This window comes from Pocillopora damicornis, chromosome 2, assembly GCF_964200805.1.
Source record: "Pocillopora damicornis chromosome 2, jaPocDami1.2, whole genome shotgun sequence".
Classification (NCBI taxonomy): domain Eukaryota; kingdom Metazoa; phylum Cnidaria; class Anthozoa; order Scleractinia; family Pocilloporidae; genus Pocillopora; species Pocillopora damicornis.
In genome coordinates, this window is record NC_142671.1 from 9142924 (window position 1) to 9161957 (window position 19034).

At 37.4% G+C, this 19034-nt stretch overlaps 3 protein-coding genes across 3 annotated transcripts; 2 read left to right on the forward strand and 1 right to left on the reverse strand.

The window, feature by feature from the left end:
* The first annotated feature begins 1049 nt into the window (after positions 1 to 1049).
* LOC149049803 (uncharacterized) lies at positions 1050 to 2896 on the forward strand. The gene is made up of 2 exons (XM_089195318.1): positions 1050 to 1102; positions 1347 to 2896. Exons 1-2 carry the CDS (start codon positions 1087 to 1089, stop codon positions 2138 to 2140), a joined length of 810 nt encoding a protein of 269 aa, XP_089051444.1. The 5' UTR covers positions 1050 to 1086; the 3' UTR covers positions 2141 to 2896.
* Positions 2897 to 3602: 706 nt separating this feature from the next.
* LOC113670766 (anoctamin-4-like) lies at positions 3603 to 11830 on the reverse strand. Its single transcript, XM_089191597.1, has 15 exons — positions 11815 to 11830; positions 10916 to 11014; positions 10553 to 10643; positions 10107 to 10206; positions 9442 to 9502; positions 8918 to 9000; positions 8392 to 8529; positions 7640 to 7810; positions 7514 to 7557; positions 6800 to 7002; positions 6536 to 6688; positions 6353 to 6405; positions 5451 to 5659; positions 5132 to 5264; positions 3603 to 4823 (listed from the first exon to the last, which is right to left on the reverse strand). The coding sequence occupies exons 3-15, from the start codon at positions 10627 to 10629 to the stop codon at positions 4641 to 4643; spliced, it is 1608 nt and encodes a 535-aa protein (XP_089047723.1). The 5' UTR covers positions 10630 to 10643; positions 10916 to 11014; positions 11815 to 11830; the 3' UTR covers positions 3603 to 4640.
* Positions 11831 to 16324: 4494 nt separating this feature from the next.
* Positions 16325 to 17932, forward strand: LOC149049804 (uncharacterized). The gene is made up of 3 exons (XM_089191598.1): positions 16325 to 16424; positions 17107 to 17334; positions 17652 to 17932. The coding sequence occupies exons 1-3, from the start codon at positions 16325 to 16327 to the stop codon at positions 17930 to 17932; spliced, it is 609 nt and encodes a 202-aa protein (XP_089047724.1).
* The last annotated feature ends 1102 nt before the right edge of the window (positions 17933 to 19034 follow it).

A 19034-nucleotide genomic window follows, 5' to 3' on the forward strand; every position in this document is an offset into this window, starting at 1 on the left:
TGCAGGCCAAGTTAACGAGGAAGAACACGTGCTGCCGGCTGAAGCAGGTATTACAACAAACAAGACCCAACATTTATTATCGCAATGAAGTCCTTAGATTAAAAAGATGGATATGCCTCATTTGATCTTTTAACGTGGAGTTCCCAAAAAGGTTTTGTCTGTTGATCAGCTTACTTTTTTTGTCGTAATTCACAATTTTTTTTGGCTTTTTTAATTAACAAAACTCGACGAATATTGTAAGAAGGCGGGAAAGGCGGGTGACCTGCGATGAATCAGAATGATTGTTGCATATAAAGGAAACCCGGAACAACTTCGCCGCCTCGTGGGCTAATAGGGTAGAGAATGAATTTGACTTTACTTTAGCCTAACTTAAATGTGTTGGAACAGTTATGAAATAAACACACAAAGTTTAACTGTTATCCTGAAGTAGATGTCACTTATTTGTTGTGTTCAATATTTGCAGCTCAAGAAGAAGAAGTACATTTGTTGATTGGCGCAGAAGGCGCTTTTTTAAAGCAATTTTATTTTTGTTAGACTGCTTATTGTGACACATGTCACACTCGATCGTGAATATAAATTTTTTCAACTAGCGTTGGATAAGGGATAATGTACTGTGAACATTTAAGAATATTTCCGTTGGATAATTTGATACCATTTTGTTGTTCAAGCAGAAAAAGACGAAGATGAGGGCAACGGAGGAAATTTGCAAATGGTTGTTGTGGAAGGTGAGTCGTTCTCTGAGAGTCTGTATCAAAGGACATAGCCTTGAATGCTCTTTCAGAAAATAGTAAGTGTTAGTGGTAAAACCTACAGAGGGTTAAACGAAACGAACCTGAGAGGACCCCGAAAGCATTGCGCTGAGACTTCTATCAAGAAAAGATCTGAGGGGTCATCATTTTTCCAAAGAAAGAGGTGCTTGGATGCTCACTTTGTTCATCTCTGTCATGGAAAGGAAATCTTAATGTCATCAATATTTTCATTCGGAGCTAATACATTGATTGCTAACGAGAAAATTAATCTTAGTCTGTTTTTTTTTCCATTTCAGTTCATCCATACAAAGGACCACGAGATAATGCAGTCCAAACTATGACTTATGGACAAGGTAAAGTTTTCATTGTACTAAATCAGTTTTAAAGCGGTTCATAAGTCATCACCACTTCTTAATTTTTGTCTTTTTAATTTACGCCAAAGCCACCTTTATAGTTTTTTAGTTCAACTACTTATATTTTTTCAACTCCAAATTACGTTTTCAATACCAAATTAACCAATTGTCTTACCAATTGACTTATCAATCAACTTACCGATTAACAAATATCAAGGTTTTGTTTCCTTCTGTTTCAAATCAGAACAAAAGCAGGATTCTGAACAGGACAAGGAAGGACAACAGGCAGCTTCCACAGAACAACCATCAACTTCCTTTGAGGGTGAAGAAGAAAAAGAGGCCGTTGAATTTGAAACCAAAAGTAGTGACAGAGATGATCGAACTACCTCGGACCGACCACCAACTCCTTTGAAGGAAACCAGCGAAGAAGCTATTGAACACGAAGACAACAAGAGAGAAGAAAAAGAGAAAGAAGAAGAAAAAGAAGAAGAAGAAAAAGAAAAGGAAGAAGAAGAAGAAGAAATGGAATACGAAGAAAAAGAAAAGGAAGAAGAAGAAAAAGAAAAGGAAGAAGAAGAAAAAGAAAAGGAAGAAGAAGAAAAAGAAAAGGAAGAAGAAGAAAAAGAAAAGGAAGAAGAAGAAAAAGAAAAGGAAGAAGAAGAAAAAGAAAAGGAAGAAGAAGAAAAAGAAAAGGAAGAAGAAGAAGAAGAAGAAAAGGAAGAAGAAGAAGAAGAAGAAAAGGAAGAAGAAGAAGAAGAAGAAAAGGAAGAAGAAGAAGAAGAAGAAGAAAAGGAAGAAGAAGAAGAAGAAGAAGAAGAAAAGGAAGAAGAAGAAGAAAAAAAAAAAAAAAAAAAAAAGAAGAAGAAGAAGAAAAGGAAGAAGAAGAAGAAGAAGAAGAGGGAAGTAAGATCGCTCCAGATGAACCATCTGCTCTCTGTAAAGAAACATTTGAGGAAGCTAAAGAATACCGAGACACAATGGGTGAGGATGATGAGAGCAAGAACGTCCCAGCTAAACCAGAGTAGTAAAACTACTTGATATGACACAGGCAGTGACTTAATTTAAATATAATTATAAACGTTTTATGTAGCACTTAGATTTGTAGTTTCGAGCTGGAATAAGCAGATAGCGAGAAAAGACAGCAAAACTATACAGAAAAAAAAGTTCAGTTACTCCACAGGATCGTAAAGACTACGGTGAACTAGTTCGGTAAAATTGGAAAAAAAAAAGTCACTCACTGAATACAAAGATACAACATGTATACACAATATGTTGGTAGGAGACGGTTGAGGTCCTTTTTCTTGCATGTTTCCGAGTTTCATTATACTGGTCTATTTTAATCTTCTCTCTCGTCAAATAAAATTTCATGTATTGCTTTTGCTTACAATGAAAAAAAGATCAGGTTTTAGAACAATTTTGTAGCACCGATTAGAAGCCGTCTCTGGAAAAGTAACATACATTCCTGAAACAAGGTGAAAACGTTTGTGACAAACAAACAACAGAGAGGCTTAAAGATGTATGGACAATGAGATTGTAATCGTGATTAAGTAAGCAACGCTGTTAAACCACATGATTATCAATAAAACCGTCGAGAGAGTTTAAGTTACTTTGCCTTCTAGAGATGACTTGTTACTTTGCGAAAAGTGATAAAGACAACACACGACCATCTGATTTGCATTGAGGTAGAAGCAGAAGTAAGGAGTTTATTTGTGGACCGTCTGTCGGAACAAAAGGGGGGGCCTAAGATTTATATTCGACCGAATGCGACTTCCGTTTCATGGAAAAAGTGAAGAAAGTTTCGGTAATACCTTGAGAGCGGGACGGATTATCAGACTTAAGACTGTAAAACGCATAAAAAACCAACAACAAAAATCAATCAAACAAACAAAAAAACTATAAAAATTAAGTAAAAGTAACTGGCAACCTAGAATTGGCACATGGAATGATTGTTAAGCTCAGGCGTGATAATAACAGTACTTTGCTCTTCTCCAATCTACATCGAGTCTGTATGGATTAAAAAAAAAAAAAAAAAGGTGTACTGAGAATTAACCAGCGTATCCTACTAAACCAGAAGTACATTGATGAGACGAAAGTGCAAAGCTGCTTTGCTATTTCCATTGACCCCTGCAAGTCTCGTGCCCCTTAAGATACCCCAAGACAACCCACGGAGTTCTATGAGAGAAACTCCCTCCTTACCCACTCAGCTCTGTCTTTAAGGTTTTTTAGTTGATTAATCCCGCCATTACTAGCCCCTCTACAGGAGTCCACACACCCTTTAACTTTCATTTTCTCTTAATTCAGGCATCGACGAATCCAAGGAACTTAGTTTTAAAACCTTAGTTTTAAAACTAAGGCGGAAACGAATTGATATGATCCCTCAGTAGATTTCGCATATCAATAACGCTAACGTCTGGCCCGTTGGCGTTGTATGTTGTGACTCAAACAGAAAATGCAATCGCCGTAGGAAAACGGAGTGACAAAATCATGAGCTACGCAGGCGTCTGTATTGCATAGCAGTTTATTTTGATTACTGTTACAAAGTCTGTATTGCCTAGCAGTTTATTTTGATTACTGTTACAAACAAGTCCTAGATGGATCTGTTCTTACTCCTTTACTTTAGCACGGCATTAATGTATTTGGATGGCTTCATTGGAAAAATAAATATTGTATCTCAAGTAACCAAAAGACCTGGTATTCTCTTAAAGCCGCTCAATGCCAGTAAAAAAAGGTATAATAAGTAATGAAGGAATGGAAAAGCTTTGTATCAGCAAGTGTCTTAAATTCTCGAGGTCTTTCAGTTGAGGCTAAAGAAACGAACCTGAGAATCAAAAGAAAAATAGTTCGTTCCCTACGGCAATTTCACATGTCACCTTACGCGCACATCAAGTCACCACACAAACCAACTATGAATACCAATAATTAATCTTGTACGGTGTTAGTTTTACTATAAAGTTTTACACTGTTTAAGTAGAAAGCTGATCTATGTAAAACAGGTAATTTAGTGTTAACAACTGAGTTGAAAACGTAAATTGGCCACCGTAAAGAGTAAAAAAGCTGACGTTTCGAGCGTTAGCCCTTCAGTCAGTTCGTCAGAACTTTTCGAGCGTTAGCCCTTCGCCATCGCTCTGACGAAGGACTAACGCTCGAAACGTCAGCTTTTTACTCTTTACGGTGGCCAATTTACGTTTTCAACTTAGTTGTTAACAGTAAATTACCTGCTATACTCTCCCACCGACGCAGCACCACAGTTTCTTTAGAGACGTACCCCCTTTATTCTATCTATCGTACTGACCATTTGCTATTAGAAAGGTTAAACTGAGTTTATAAATGAAGACTATCAATCGTATGGGTCAGCGAGCTATGACACGCAGCTTGTGAAAAGCACTGGCTTTTGGTGAAGATTTTCGAACTTTGCCTTACGTTTACCACAAGAAATTATTCAAAATATGCGACGGCGGTATTATCAGATTTAACTACCTATACCGATACTCGTTGACTACGAGATAACTTCTGTCAAAACACGACATTCTACAACATTTCACAACATTTCATCCTGGCCGCGCGAATTTTCCCTAGGGACTGGAGAGACAGAATCTTGTTGATCTGCTGACCGTAAGGCTTCGCGGGCAAGAAAGTTCTCTCTCTTGACTTGATTATCGACTTCCTTCGGAACATCGGGGATAATCCAAGCCAAGATTGCCGTCATACCGAACACGATGTGCTGCACAAAATAACAAAATAATAAGACGATCAGCCAAACACAAGAAGAAATATTAGACGGTGGGTAAGTTTCTTCAAATGAACCGTTTTTTTTTTGGTTGGTCAATTTTAAATGTTTCACAGAACTGCTACAAGGATCAACTAGGAAACAGAGAGGAACACAGATAGGGTGGAATCTTCTTTTTACAACATTACTGCAGTAATCTCCACCAACAATTCTATTTGTAGGAAAATACTCCGATTCTCAGTATCCCCGCATCAGGTGCATCATAACGAGCGTCCCACAATTAAAAGTGGACACAAACTCACCAGAAAGGCAACCACAAAAAACAGCTTGGCCGCCAAAATATGCCAATAGGCTGTCGAGAACTTGTAAGCATTCGGATTTGGAAGGGTCGTGTTGAGTATTGTAATATTTGGTCGTTCATAATACCCTCGGAATCTAAAATGCAAGCACACAAGATCTTTAAAACTTGAGTTATAATGGATGACTTATGATTCTTACAATAGTGTCACCAAGCGTCCAGCAAGCTTTGACAAATTAATGAATCAGTACACTAATCAGTAGAGGCGATTCTTTTTTCTGCAAGAACTAAACCATAAAACAGAACCCTCCTTGTTATTTTACCTGCAGGTAGATAAATTAAACCCACAACTGTTAATTCTTAGGGGGAACTCAACAGCAGCAGCTCCAGAAGGTCTCTCAGACTCAGGAAAATCATCCACCGCAAAACACGACAAGGTGTGGTTTACAAATCCTTCCAAGCTGTCGTTGTGTTCACCTAGGGTGTAATACAGTCTGGGGACGAATTCGGAAACAAAGGCAATCACAAAGCCCTAACAAAAAGGGTGAGAAAAAAACAAGTTACCGTGATTATACATTGTGGCTTTCCTTACAATAAGTTCTCTTTGGTTTTAAATCAAAACGCTGAGTATAACATGTTTTTCACCTTTGACAACAGGTAGAACAAAGAGATAACTCTCTGCTGTATTCTGCTCTTTAAATCGCTGATTCAAATTATTCAAGTATGCTTCCTTCAACTAAAGTGACTCGAACCGCAGCATGCAGCACGTACGATTAATGAGGCAATACTATTGCTCAAGTTCTTTTGAATACAAACTGTTTTCAAGCAAAATAAGCGGTCCTTGTAGAACATGCTAAATCATTGTCTGTCCGCTTGAATTTGCAAGTTATCAAAGCAATGAAATATCTCATCCTATTAGGAAATCCTTCATTTTTAGCTCTTACAGGTCAATAACTACCACTAGGTGACCAAATTTGACTATAATATTGTTATTTGATTTAAGTCAGGACCAACATTTTTTGCTCGAACATGGGAAAAATTGTCTCATTAATTTTTTCTTTATTCGATAAAATTGGGGAAAAAAAACAACTGTGTTTGTAACTGAATCTGTCGCCCAAGTAATTTTTCTCTGCTTATTTTCCGTTTTTTTAATGATTTTCTTTCAATTTCAATCCTTAAAGAATTAATATTCAAAAACGCACAACTTTTTAAAATAGATTCTTACATTTACGACCACAGAGATCTTCGTAACGCCTTTCAAGATTGCGTACCAAATTCCTGTGAAAACAAAAGGTTTTTTTTTTTTTTCAAGTGTTCTATTCGGTAGTTCCTAAATAGAATTTCAATTAATAAAAAATGTTTAAGACCAACAAAAATAATCGGCCCTCTCTTTGTATATAACGCATACCTATATCCTGCGCACGAGCTGCCATTGGGCGCTGAAAAACCACGATAAACTTGTAAGCATCAAGACGAATTTCCAACAAGTTATTGATGAGGGCAAAGAACGGTCCAAGTGGAAAGGCGGCCACAAATAGTGTCACAAAGCCATACTGGATCACTGGAAAAAAAAAAAACAAAAAAAAAAAAAAACAAAAACAAAACAGAGTTTATAACCAGTAAAATGTCAACCATCTCCTTCGCTCAACCGTACAAGCTGCGCAGTTCTTACCCATCTCAAGGTATTCGTAAAACAACCCGTGTACGGGATACTGAGTCAAGTCATGGTCCAGTTCCCAACGTGTGTATTCGGTCAAGTCGGGGGTTTCAATATTCTGACGGCGTCTCCACCAGTTCTGAAGCTTTCTGTGGAAAATAATTATAATAATAATATAAACCTCAGTCAAAGTGAGTTTTAGCGCGAAAACATGATATCTTCATACGTGAAGATAACATGTTTCTCTTTACACGTGGAAACAATACCGATACTATGATTATATTATTACAAGGCCGCTTGGAGCTACGAAATTTCTCTTCACGCGTTGAAAAATATTTCTCTCGTTCGTTTCGCTCACTCGTGAAATATTTCCCAACACTCGAACAGAATTAATTATCTTCGCGCGGCCATGTAATATCCTCTATTTTCAGGAATAAAAGAGACCATAGTGATAATAATAATAATAATAATAATAATAATAATAATAATAATGGTGACGATATCAACTACAGCAATAATAATAATAATAATTTTTCGTAAACCTGGAGATAAAATAACGTAATTAACAAAAAGAAGTCACCAGAGGATCACACTAAATGATCAGTCTTTACTCCAAGGTATAAAACCATCCGCTGAACTTCTACTGTTAACCCTCTAACTCCCAAGATCTGATTGAGAGGTTACATGTTCATCACTTCTGGGAGTTAAAGGGTTAACTAATATCTGCACATTAAAGTAGGAACCATCGCTGTATAACAGTCGCAAACGAACATCTACATGAGAGGGCAGACAACAAAAATTTACCTCAAGATGTTTACTAGTTGTGTACCGTCTCCATAGAATAAGATAAGTTTATGCGGGTACCTTGTTGAGGAGCATGATGGTAATGAGATTTAGGAGAGCTGCAGTGCCGGACGTGGCCATGTTTACAGCTCCCATGTTGTAGTCGCTGCTTGCGGCTAACACCGCGTATACTGCAACACGGTATACTACAACAGCAAACACGGCGATGACGACAAGCGCCAGCTGCGATACAAAGACCATAATACTATAGATCAAAATTCAGAGCTTCGCTGTTGCACCTCTTATACTCTTTACTAAAACACTACGAGCCATACCGGTGACCAAAAGCCAGTTTTTCTGTCGGTTATAACTAGCTTGTAAAAGACGCCAGGGCCACAGAATTCAGGTAAATCTAGATTTGAAAAGGTCAAATTGTTGCAGTAATATGAGCGTTTCGCCTCGTCCGAGTAGCGACGCCCAATAGTATCAAGGTGGTGGGTTGGTGGGTGGATGCGAACAGTTGACACCATAGGAGGGAAGCAATCTCCCAGCAATCAAGCCGCAGCCAACCTCTAGGCACCTGTCAACGCAACACCAACAAACCGGTGCACGGAATGGACACTCACCCAAAAGAGGGAGAGGGCGAGGAAGGGAGGGAGGGAAGGAAGGAAGGAAGGAAGGAAGGAAGGAAGGAAGGAAACAAAGCAGTAAGGTAGTAATGCACATCGATGCCGTTGGGAGGCGCTGGTGAAACTGCTGCATTATCTCGGTTTAAACCTGGCCAAAATCACATTGAGCCTTATTAAACATCATCCAGTTCTTACCATGAAGATGATGAAACTGAAACTACAAATAAATCTGGGCACTTTCCTCCCAAGCGATATGAAAGGCTCTTCCACTTTCGTGATGGGGTTCAAACGGGTCTCCATCGCTACTGCCTCGTACTCGGGACGAGGTTGTTCCTAAAACAGAATAATGAATTGGAGCTTGTACATTTATGGAAAGATGGTCAAATGAAAAACACACTGAACAGGACTGACGGTCAAGTTTTTGCGAGTCTTTTTAAGTAATAAACTGTACCTCGAGTTCAAACGAACGCATTTCAGAGATTCGTGAAATTAATATTAATTGCTTATAACATGCAACAAGATCAACAAAAACGTTTACATTTAAAGCACCGTTCACAAAACGAAAGAAAAATCGACATGGAGAAGTAAGCAGTGTGGTTTTTTGTTCCTGGATAAATCCTAAACGACATAAGCTTACCTTGCCAAGTCTAATCTTTGCCTTCTTACAAATAATAAACAAAAGTCATAAATAAATACATTGATTGATTAATTAATATCGTACCTCTTCGTCCTCATATCCCAATAGATCCCATTCGTAAGCAATCTCTGCCTGCCGCCTCTTCCAAAACTCAAGAAACATGGTGGCTGTGTAACAAATACACACATGATCATCAGCAAAGTATTGCATTAACATTACGACCCTGAAAGAAAATCAAAGTTTCCTTTCTGTGAAAGTCACAGACAAAATGATCCTATCTATGAAATGTTCGGTAATCAATCCATTAGCCTTTTTTCAACTCTTGAACGGGATGGTTCAGTACAAGTTTCTCAAACATTCTATCAAGTTTCTTTAACTATTCAGCGTTGCCAATATGTATATACTCCCGGATGGAGAGAAGCATTCTCAGAGTGAATCATCTCGCCCAACAACTCAATATAATGACCACACCAGGGCTTAAACATTTAGACTTAAGGTTCCACGTGCTGGACATTTATGATTTGTGCAGCTGTCAACAATAGAGCCTCGGGGTCTGACACAGTTTATTACACAAGCAATTATTCTTAAAAATAAAAAAAAGGTCTCACCCCAAATCGACATAAAAATGGCAAAAACCACAGTAAACTCATTGTCAAAAACATAAGCCACCTGAAGAGAATCAAAGAAGGCATTAGTAAATGTAGACGATAAAACTAGATAGATAACTTCTGAAAAACGAACTACAAAGATGAATATTTCCCAGCAAAATAATGTGTTAATCATTATGAATTGTCTCCAAATTCATGGTTTATGCTACGTGTAGCCCCTTTAACAAGGGGCAACAGAGGGCCTCACACTGCGGTCATTTGGTCATCATGGTCAGCAGGAAGAAACTGTGGTGCTTAAATTCAATGTTGCACAAAATTTCTTTCTCTGCTTTCTTCTTTTCTTTCTCCATTTCTGGCAAACATTTCGTGATTTTAACGCTTTAACTCCCATGAGTGACCAAGACAGAATTTTTCTTTATAATATCAATATAATATCAACCAGATAAGTGATAATAATAAAGAAAAATATCAATTTGGGGATAACTAGTTGTTCCAATACTAAATTCTCTGAACAAACAATATAAAAATTGTATGGTTGACTGTGAAGAGAATGACAAATTTGGTTAAGTCGCCAAATAGCGACCTTTAAAAAACTTTAGCAAAGAAGTCGAGGAAGAAGAAAAGAAGGAACTTGAGGTAAGAGGTGAAAATGTTCTTTAAGTCACCTTTGAATAGATGCATGTGTCCGATAAAGGCCAGTAGGGACAGCGTTTGTCACAGCGAGGGCACATGGGAAAGTTCTTAGACGTATCACAGATGTCTTTCCTAAAGCAAAAGATACATACATACAGTTGGTTTTACTTGTCTGAAAGCCACGTTTACACAAAAATTTAAAAAAGTTCGTTCTCTGACTTGCGTTTTTTCAGTATAAAACCAGTGATTGCAATACTGTTAACGCTTACGACTGGCAGTAATAGTAAACACTGGATGCACATCATAGTGAAAGTTAATGTAAAATAGCACATGTGAATGTATCACCAAGTATATTTTTCTATAGTATAATACTTTAAGATTCCCAGTCCTCAATGAGCCCATTTCACGGCTGATATGAATATAAGGCCTTTGCATATGATAGAATACACATATAGGCCTTGCCAAACTCATCACTTACACAGGAATGTAAGACTCCAGTCTGACAAGTCCATAAATCACACAAACAAGGCCCATGATGGCTGCTGGGAGCAACATCCACGTGTAGAAACCTGTCAAACAGTCAAGAGAGTAACATTTGCTAGAATACAGTCATAGCCTTTAATATGTGTTCTTCCAAAAATAAAAATTATATGCAGCCATGATTAAACAGCTGAAACAATAACTTACTTCAATCAGAGTGCACATGAAATTTGAAGTCATTAATTATATTTGCCTAACCAAGCAAAGGAGATTCCAATTTTCTCTCCAAAGTAATCTCTGGAACAAAATTAATGAATAATCAACCAAAACAACTATTAACAACAAAAAATGATGCACACACCTTGAGTTAAACAGTCCTGTGTAAGTGATTTTAACTGATATGATCCAATGGTTGCATTTTATACCAGCAATGTGCTTTAACCCAGGTGTCAAACAACAACTGAAATAGCAACAACCCACAAATAAAACTATCATTGATTACCAACTGTAAAACTGGAAAAAACAATGCAATAGAAAAATTTATAACTGCACTTAAAAGAAAATATTGAGAAAAGCTATCAGAGTTTCAAGTCTGATATATCTGAACACAAGCTTGAGAAGAATATCAAGAGTAGGGGTAGAAGTAAAAATATTTGGGAATGAGAAAATTCAATGAAAAAATAAACAAAGTTTTCTTTGGTGATTTGACTTGTTCAACTCTAATTTTCCTTTTACAAGTTCCTACAAAATAGGAATTTACCTTAAAACATCTAAAAGCAGGAATGTGATAAGAAGAAAGAAAAAACTTCAGGGGACAAAGTATTGTTTGATTATATAAACTGTAAAAGCTGTATAGTAGACTGAATGGAGAATTGATGTTTACATCTTTGAAAAAAAAGGTCACATGTACTGTAGCTTGAATGACAAATCAGCTTTGAAAGAAGTTTACAAAACTGATGAAGTGTAAGTTGAAGAGATGGTAATAGGATGGCATAGATTGGGTTACCGATTGTTTCACACCCACAGTCATGTCATACCCAGTTAGTTGAGTCATTTTGTACCCAGCTTGAGTATAAAATGAATGAGTACAAAAACGACCATGGGTACGAAATGACTGCATACCATAGATTTGTTTAGGAGTTTATTAGGTCCGAGTTGTACATACACAATGTACACTGTAAACTTAACAGGAAACAACATACACAAAACTAATTAACCTTACGAGGTCTATTAATTTAAAAATAATAATAAAAAAATTACCTGTCTGGCATTTTCAGGTCTTGGAGGATCATTGGATTGATCTTTTTCATAAGTGCCCTACATCAACCTTTGTAAAATACAAAAATGATGGTACTGTATCAAGTTATTCCATGCATTATTGTGGTAATTTTTGCAATGTATAGATCTCTACATGTCAAATTCCCTGATAAAGTAATTATAAATTACAGTGTGCTCATCATATGCCAAATCCATCTCTTTTACCTCTCTCCAGTGATCAAAAAAAAAAAATTAAATGCAACTCCTTAATTTGTAACATCAACACCTAAAGGTAAAAGAACATGTTTCAAAATGCTAAAAAATTACTTTTGTGTGTGTTATGAGCAACTGACAACCACACAGTTGTCCTAGATATGATTGTGACAACATGATTTCCGTACATGTTGTGTTCAAGTCTGATTGAATTATTTTGATGGTCATGAACAAAAAGCATACCCTGAAAATTGGCCTGAAGTACAATTATACTTTGTTGCTATTCAAAATCCCTGGTTTCAGTGATCAAAACTATAACAAAATTCTTGAGTTCTCCAGCTCAGTTTGAGCACTAATAGGACAGTGTACACATCATGCTTGTAATTGGACAGTGTAATAGGGCAATTAACACACCATGCCTGTGTAAGTGGAAAGAAGGTGTCGCATGTGCATGCTGTTGTCTCACATTTTGCCCCTTTAACTGTTGTTTTTTTTTTAGATGAAAAGGTACAACGGATGCCTTCACAGTGCAATCATCCGATTTTGTTAATCACTTGGATAATTACAGCCTGAATTGGACTCCTCTTAGTCCTATTACTATTATATACATGTACAATGTACATGTATCAGTCTGAATAGCTCCCCATGTCCAACAAGCTTAATGTTCCCTGGATCAAGACATCCATTGTCCAACTCTCACTTGACTAAACATATGGACATGTAGTTGTTTGATGTTATTCCTTCTTTGTATTAAATTTTCATTCTAAAATTTTGATCTCATGAGAATGCCTTACTGTACTTTCTGAAATAAATGACAAGAAAACACAGTTGGCTAACTTTGCCAACATTTGGCTGAATCCTGTTCAAGCAACCTGACATAATTGTTGATTCAAGGAAAATATCATTATTAGACTCCAAATCACTCTAAGAAAACTGATGCAGTATGTTGCCTTTTCCTCTGGCCAGTCCCTTGCATGGGATCATTCAACCAGATGGAGTGCACTTACAAAAAATGAACCATGACCTATATAGCTTTGTTTGGCTTTTTCATGTCCCTTTAATTCCTGACAGGAGACAAGGTTTTTAATTTTAAGTTTTGTATGATATAACTGTATGTCAGCTTTCTTGGGCCTTCAACTTAATAATCATGTGCAAATATGAGGGCCCTTAAATTTGTTCACCACTGCCCTTCAAGTCTCTGTTTTCAGTCACTCTAAATTCTGAGAAGTTTCAAAGCCTATGATATTCTCTTCTAAAGGACTATCATTCAGGAACTGCTCATTTTTTAAACCTAGAGAAATCATTGTAAATTGCAGTGATCCATCAAATTATACCATAGTAAATTTCTTGGACACTTTTTAAGTTTCACAGTAAGGAGTTGTTATACTGAAGACAAAAAAACAAAACAAAACAAAACTTGCAATTAATTCTTTACCTCGTGTAAGGGATAAGCTGCAGTGTAAGATCCATTGCCAATTAAGCATCCAATGCCTAATATCATATCACAAAGATGCATAAATGACAAGGATATGCACCTACATTATGTTAGGTATAAGTTTCTGATCACACCATACACAATGTGATACATGATATACTGCAAAATCAGTTTAATAAGCTGACATCAATAATTAAAAGTAATACAAAAGAGAATACTTCAAAGAGTCTTGCTGTTATCAGAGAAAACTGACATGTACCTTTAAATTCCCTGTAGGTGAAAATATTCTTATTGTTCGATGACTGACAAAAATATATTTCTCTTCCTAATGTAAAGGGCCCCAAATTTTTAATGCTAGTCATTCACATAAAGTATAGTTTTGATTAAGATTGCTTCATTTTTACCAATCTGATTCCTCTTCTCACCATACTGTGTTCTTGTCAAAATTCTGTGAACGTGCTTGCAATTGAACATCAGTATTTACTGTACTTCTATTTGTTTTGCCATCTCTGTCTGAGATATATATCGATGTGTTACCTGAGTATACTATTTTATAAATCAGGCAAAGGATGAATATAACATTTGGTCATTGTTCAGTGAGTAGAAGACCTACCATAGCAGGTACTACAAGACATACATGACTGTAAAACTATCAAACTTGTAATGTTGTAATGATAAAGTTGAGTTCAAAGTAAACATCCTGTGTTACAGGAATCACTTACAATTCTGCTTCGCTGAGCACTTTTGAAGAAATCATCACGGCTAACCATAACCATTTGTTAACCATAATCCTGATGGTTAACAAAGAAAACGTACTTGTCAAGTTTGTCTTTTCTGAAGGCAAAAGTGAAGTAGTTTGGCTGCTCTGGGAGATCTTCAGCTCTGAGTTCAAATGGATTACGCATTCCAATGGTATCAAAACATCTCTCAGTCCAATCTCTTGTGTCAAAGTCATTCTCCTGTCAACAGAAAAGATTGTGTTAATTTCAAGCACTTATCAGGCACTTGTCAAATACATGTAATTTATGAAGATTGCGTGACGAAAACAAGTTACGCTGTCATGTCTATCATGAGGAACGGTTCTTGGGAGATCGTGGGCGACTCTTCTTAAGAGGCATAGCGAGTACAACGGACACGTACGGTCCCCGTACCCAGCAATCGGAGAAAATGCTTATGGAAGATGAGCATCATTGGCTGTGACTGTCTGCATCAACATCACACTGATCGATACGGTACTGAAAATAACATTGAAATGAAATGCTTAATGATTAACTAGAGATTTTTAAATTTAGAAATTGAACACGGAAGCGGGTGCCAGGAAACTTTTAGGGAGCAACAGGAGACGCTTCCAAGGGACTGAACACATGCATCATCCTTTGCTGCAGGGTTATCAATCAATAATTTATTATTATTATACATACATGCGAGGCAGTGAGTTTTTAAAGTGTTTCCTCCACCTAGGCCTTGAGTATTTACTCTATTTTACATGATGTGATTCACGAAGATGACGTCTGCTTACTCGATTATTTTTGAGTCTAATGCCCCAAGTGAATTTTCTAAAAATTGCTTTTGGGTTCCCACTTCTAAATATGTTACTTACTTAAAGAGTCGTGTCAGACAGTTCATTTCTGTGGCAATCAAATAGCCATTTTGAACTCCGCTTTGCTTCGTTCCCAGGACCTCTCCTCCCTGAGAAACAGGACCGAGGTTGTGACTTGATTTGCATAAGCATCCCGCGCGAAAGAGAAATCACCGACGTTTTTGTGCTCATCATCCCTACAGGACAACTTATAAGCAGGTTGATAATCTATAGAGAATCCAGTGTCATTCACTAAAATGCAGGTGACTGCTTCGAAAGATCGTTCTGATGTGCCTTCACGGCGTCACAATCAGGCCGAGGAAATTTTCGGGTGACTCCTTACAATTTTAAGGTATACCAGTGTCTTGTGGGGCAAATGTTAGGTATATCATCGCGGTCAATATTCCTTTACTTCCCCACCCCCTAACCCTATACGGCGTTTGCATTTTGGTGAAAGAGGTTCATTCTACACAACAAGTCTCAAAGGAAAGAAATAACAGTTGTACTTTCAATTGTATTAAGTCTATAGCTAATATTTCGCCCCATCCTTTCCTTCATCATTATTCTCGCCGAGCCTGAAATCTTCCACACTTACTCAAAACAGTTCCCTCTGACTTTCAGGAGTGTTTTCTTGACATGAAAAAATCTCCTTGAAACATAGGAGTACTTTCGCGGATTGGTTAGAGAATATGATCGAAAAACTAAATCCTATTAACTAATTTTATGCATAGAAATGTGTGACAGCTGAGAAAGAAAATTGCCTGTCACATCTTTAGATTTAAGGGGTTCAAACGGAGGTGGTGCTGCCTTATGGCACTTATCTTACGTTCGCCTGAGAGCAAAAATGCTGGGTTCCATCACTTTTGTAAAGGGTAGTAAATCAAAAGGTAAATATGAGTTAAATCCTCTTTTTCAACTCTCGTGCAGCAAAACATAGCTTCGCATGAATACCATGAGAAACATTGGTCAACCTCCATGTCTTTGATGAGGCTCCGAAACTAATATTTTTACATCTGGAACAAACATCCACGCTTGGAAAATGAGATGTTTAGGTTTTATCTGACGTTACTGTTTTGATATTATGACTAGGGGTGTGTGTAGTGTTTTTGATCGTGGCGGCGGGAAACTTGGCAAATCTTGTCAATCTGCACGTGGCTGATGTTGGGAAAACCGGCGAATTGCGCATTTGGCTGGTGATTTGTTTTGCTGTTCTGCTGCCATACTCGTGGCTGGGAACGCCTAAGCACTTCTGAGGGATCGCTGTCAGTGCTAGTGTAGCAACAGCTATGGCTTGTTTGATGATCTGCGTGCGCATCACATTGGATATGCCGTCTGATTTGAGTACTGTTGAACAACCTAGTGTAAGCTTCGAGAGTTTCTTTTCAGGTGTGTTTTCCTAAGTGGACTTATTATCACATATAATTATATATGCTACTCATATAAAATTATACGATAAGCTGAATTATACAAGCATTTTATTGGTACTACTTATGTTCTGTTGGAAGACAAACGCATAGATGACGTCATTATTAACAACCTTTCGTCATCTCTACAATTAGAAAATCGATTCTACGTTGCTGTGGGTCTGTACAATAATAGATCACAGAAGACATCAAAATGTGGTAAAAACATCAGTGACACAACCGGCTGCGCTTCATGTGCTCTTTTGTTTTTTCTTACCACGTTTTGACTGCATCTCTGATCCATTTCTGAACGGAGGCTGTCAATGGTCTCGGTGTGGCCAAGTCGACCTACAAGATTATCCAGTGTAATAAAAAAATGACATGACTTTTTTACTAGAATGTGCCGCGAAATGTTAACATTTTAATCGTCAGTAAGAGCTATCCACTGCGTGGCTAAAATTTCGCAGGAAAAATGAGGATGGTAGGTTTTATCTAAAGTGAACCTTATATTCATTCCTCAATGCTGCTGAGTTCTTCTAATTTCTCCTTTTCTTTTAGCTTTCGGAACTATATTATTTTCATTTGGTGGTGCTTCAACCTTTCCAACGATTCAGACAGACATGAAAAAATGCTCCAAGTTTCCAATTTCTGTGTTCTGGGCGTAGGTTGGTGTCGTAAGCATGTATCTGCCTGTGTCAATCCTCGGTTTGTGGCTTACGGCAAGAACATCACATCGAACATTCTCGAGAGCGTGAAATACGAAGGACATGACGCGGCTGCTGTTATGTTAGACATAGTGCTTGTACTGATCACACTTCACCTGCTGTTAAGCTTTGTTATTGTGATAAAACCAGTATCGCAGTCTTTTGAGGAGTTTTTGAGCATACCTCAAGGTTGGTTTAAATACACCCAGGGTTAATCTCATTAATGCAGCGGGAAGCAAGGGTTGCGATGGACGTCTACCTATTCCGTAAAAAAAACATAGAATCTCATATTTTATAGGGAATGTGATCAAGATAGCTCAAGGGTCAACAGCTACGCTTATATATCTAGGGGCGAAATACGAGCGCTTTTTTTTTTCTTGCTTCTTTCGTGTAAAACTGTTTTCCTTATCGGTGTCTTGCTTTCATAAAACCCCCCATCCACACAGCGTTTTAATGTTAGACACTTACGCTACCTTAAGTCATTTTTCGGTCTTCTTTTCCAACAGGATTTGGTGTCAAACGGTGCCTCCTTCGCACCGCCATCATGTGTTTTATTCTTGGCATTGGCGAACTCATCCCAAAGTTTGGTCCCATTCTGTCTCTTATTGGAGGATCCACAATAACTGCATTGACCTTTGTATTTCCCTGTTTGTTTTATTTGAGAATTGAACGTAATATTCCTCTTCATATCAAGTTTTTCTTGTATGAACTCATAGCTGTTGGAATTTTTGGTGGTGTGGCGTCCACCTACTCCGCAATAAATGACATTCGAAAAGTATTCAGTTAACCCTTCAAAATAATAAAAATATCGGACTTATTCAATGGCTAAGGTGGGGGAGGGGGGGAGGCGAGGGCAGAATTAGTCTCGTACACAGACCTCCCACGGCCAAGCGACAGAAATCGATCCTTCATTTTGATCAAACTAGTAGAATCAGGGTACGAATTGTTTGATCCAGTGATAGTTCGTATTATTACTTAATGCATGAAATATGTTTGTGCTAGTTTATTATAAAGAGCTGTAATCTGGCCCTCGTGTATGATTCACCGAGTGACTAAGGAAAACGGTTATAAACAGCTCCCCGTCCATGAATAAAAGTACATGAATCGTAACATGCAGGGCTGATGGTTGTCTTATTCTTCTAAAAAGATCTGAACATGTTGACATATTTGGTAAGTTCGACACAACAAGCAGCCCAGGCTCGATCTGAGAAGTTTGAAAAATTTAGATATTACATGATATGACCAAACTGTTCACGAAACATGAAAAGAAACATGAACTGTATGTGAAATTCACCTTTTAGCCTAAATAATTTAAAAAGAGCTAGATTTGCAAGGGAAAGTTCACCTACGGCAAAGCATCAGGACATAAATATGTATTTAAAAAAAAAAAAAACTCCCCACATTAGTTTTGGGCGGTCTGTGAGATCTGGTTTGTTAAATGCGGCAACATAGAAAAATCTGTGTTGGTGAGAAATTTATGTATTGAAACGCAACGTACCAAGCTTTAGCTTCTTGTGGGCATGCGCACTCTTTTCACTTCCTCGGAAATACACCTTTTACTAATATCTATTTCTGAATGAATGGTATTCCTCAGCTTCAGTCGTATTACCATTCACAATTTCTTTGTGAATTAAAATTACTTCATCCTACGTGTTTCATTTGAATTTTCATGATAAAGATCGCTAGTTTTCAAATAACAACAATGCCAATAACGTCATTTTAGACAGGCATTGAACATATTGTATGAAAAAGAGATGAAAAAGCACAAATATTTGCTATAAGTAGAGACAAGAAGTCGAATGAACAGTTCAGTTTTTTAAAGAAAGATGAATTCCTGAAAAGTTTGGAAGTTTCAAAACAATTTCAGTTCCCCGGGATATTAATTATGT

Coding starts and splice junctions, on each gene's coding strand:
- LOC113670766 (XM_089191597.1), bottom strand. CDS start 10,629: ATGTTGCTCCCAGCAGCCATCATGGGCCTTGTTTGTGTGATTTATGGA. Junction 8,530..8,917: donor TGGGATATGAGGACGAAGAG/GTACGATATTAA, acceptor ATTCTGTTTTAG/GAACAACCTCGTCCCGAGTA. Junction 5,660..6,352: donor AGATCTCTGTGGTCGTAAAT/GTAAGAATCTAT, acceptor CCTTTTTGTTAG/GGCTTTGTGATTGCCTTTGT.
- LOC149049804 (XM_089191598.1), top strand. CDS start 16,325: ATGGCTTGTTTGATGATCTGCGTGCGCATCACATTGGATATGCCGTCT. Junction 16,425..17,106: donor CTTCGAGAGTTTCTTTTCAG/GTGTGTTTTCCT, acceptor TTCTGGGCGTAG/GTTGGTGTCGTAAGCATGTA. Junction 17,335..17,651: donor GTTTTTGAGCATACCTCAAG/GTTGGTTTAAAT, acceptor CTTTTCCAACAG/GATTTGGTGTCAAACGGTGC.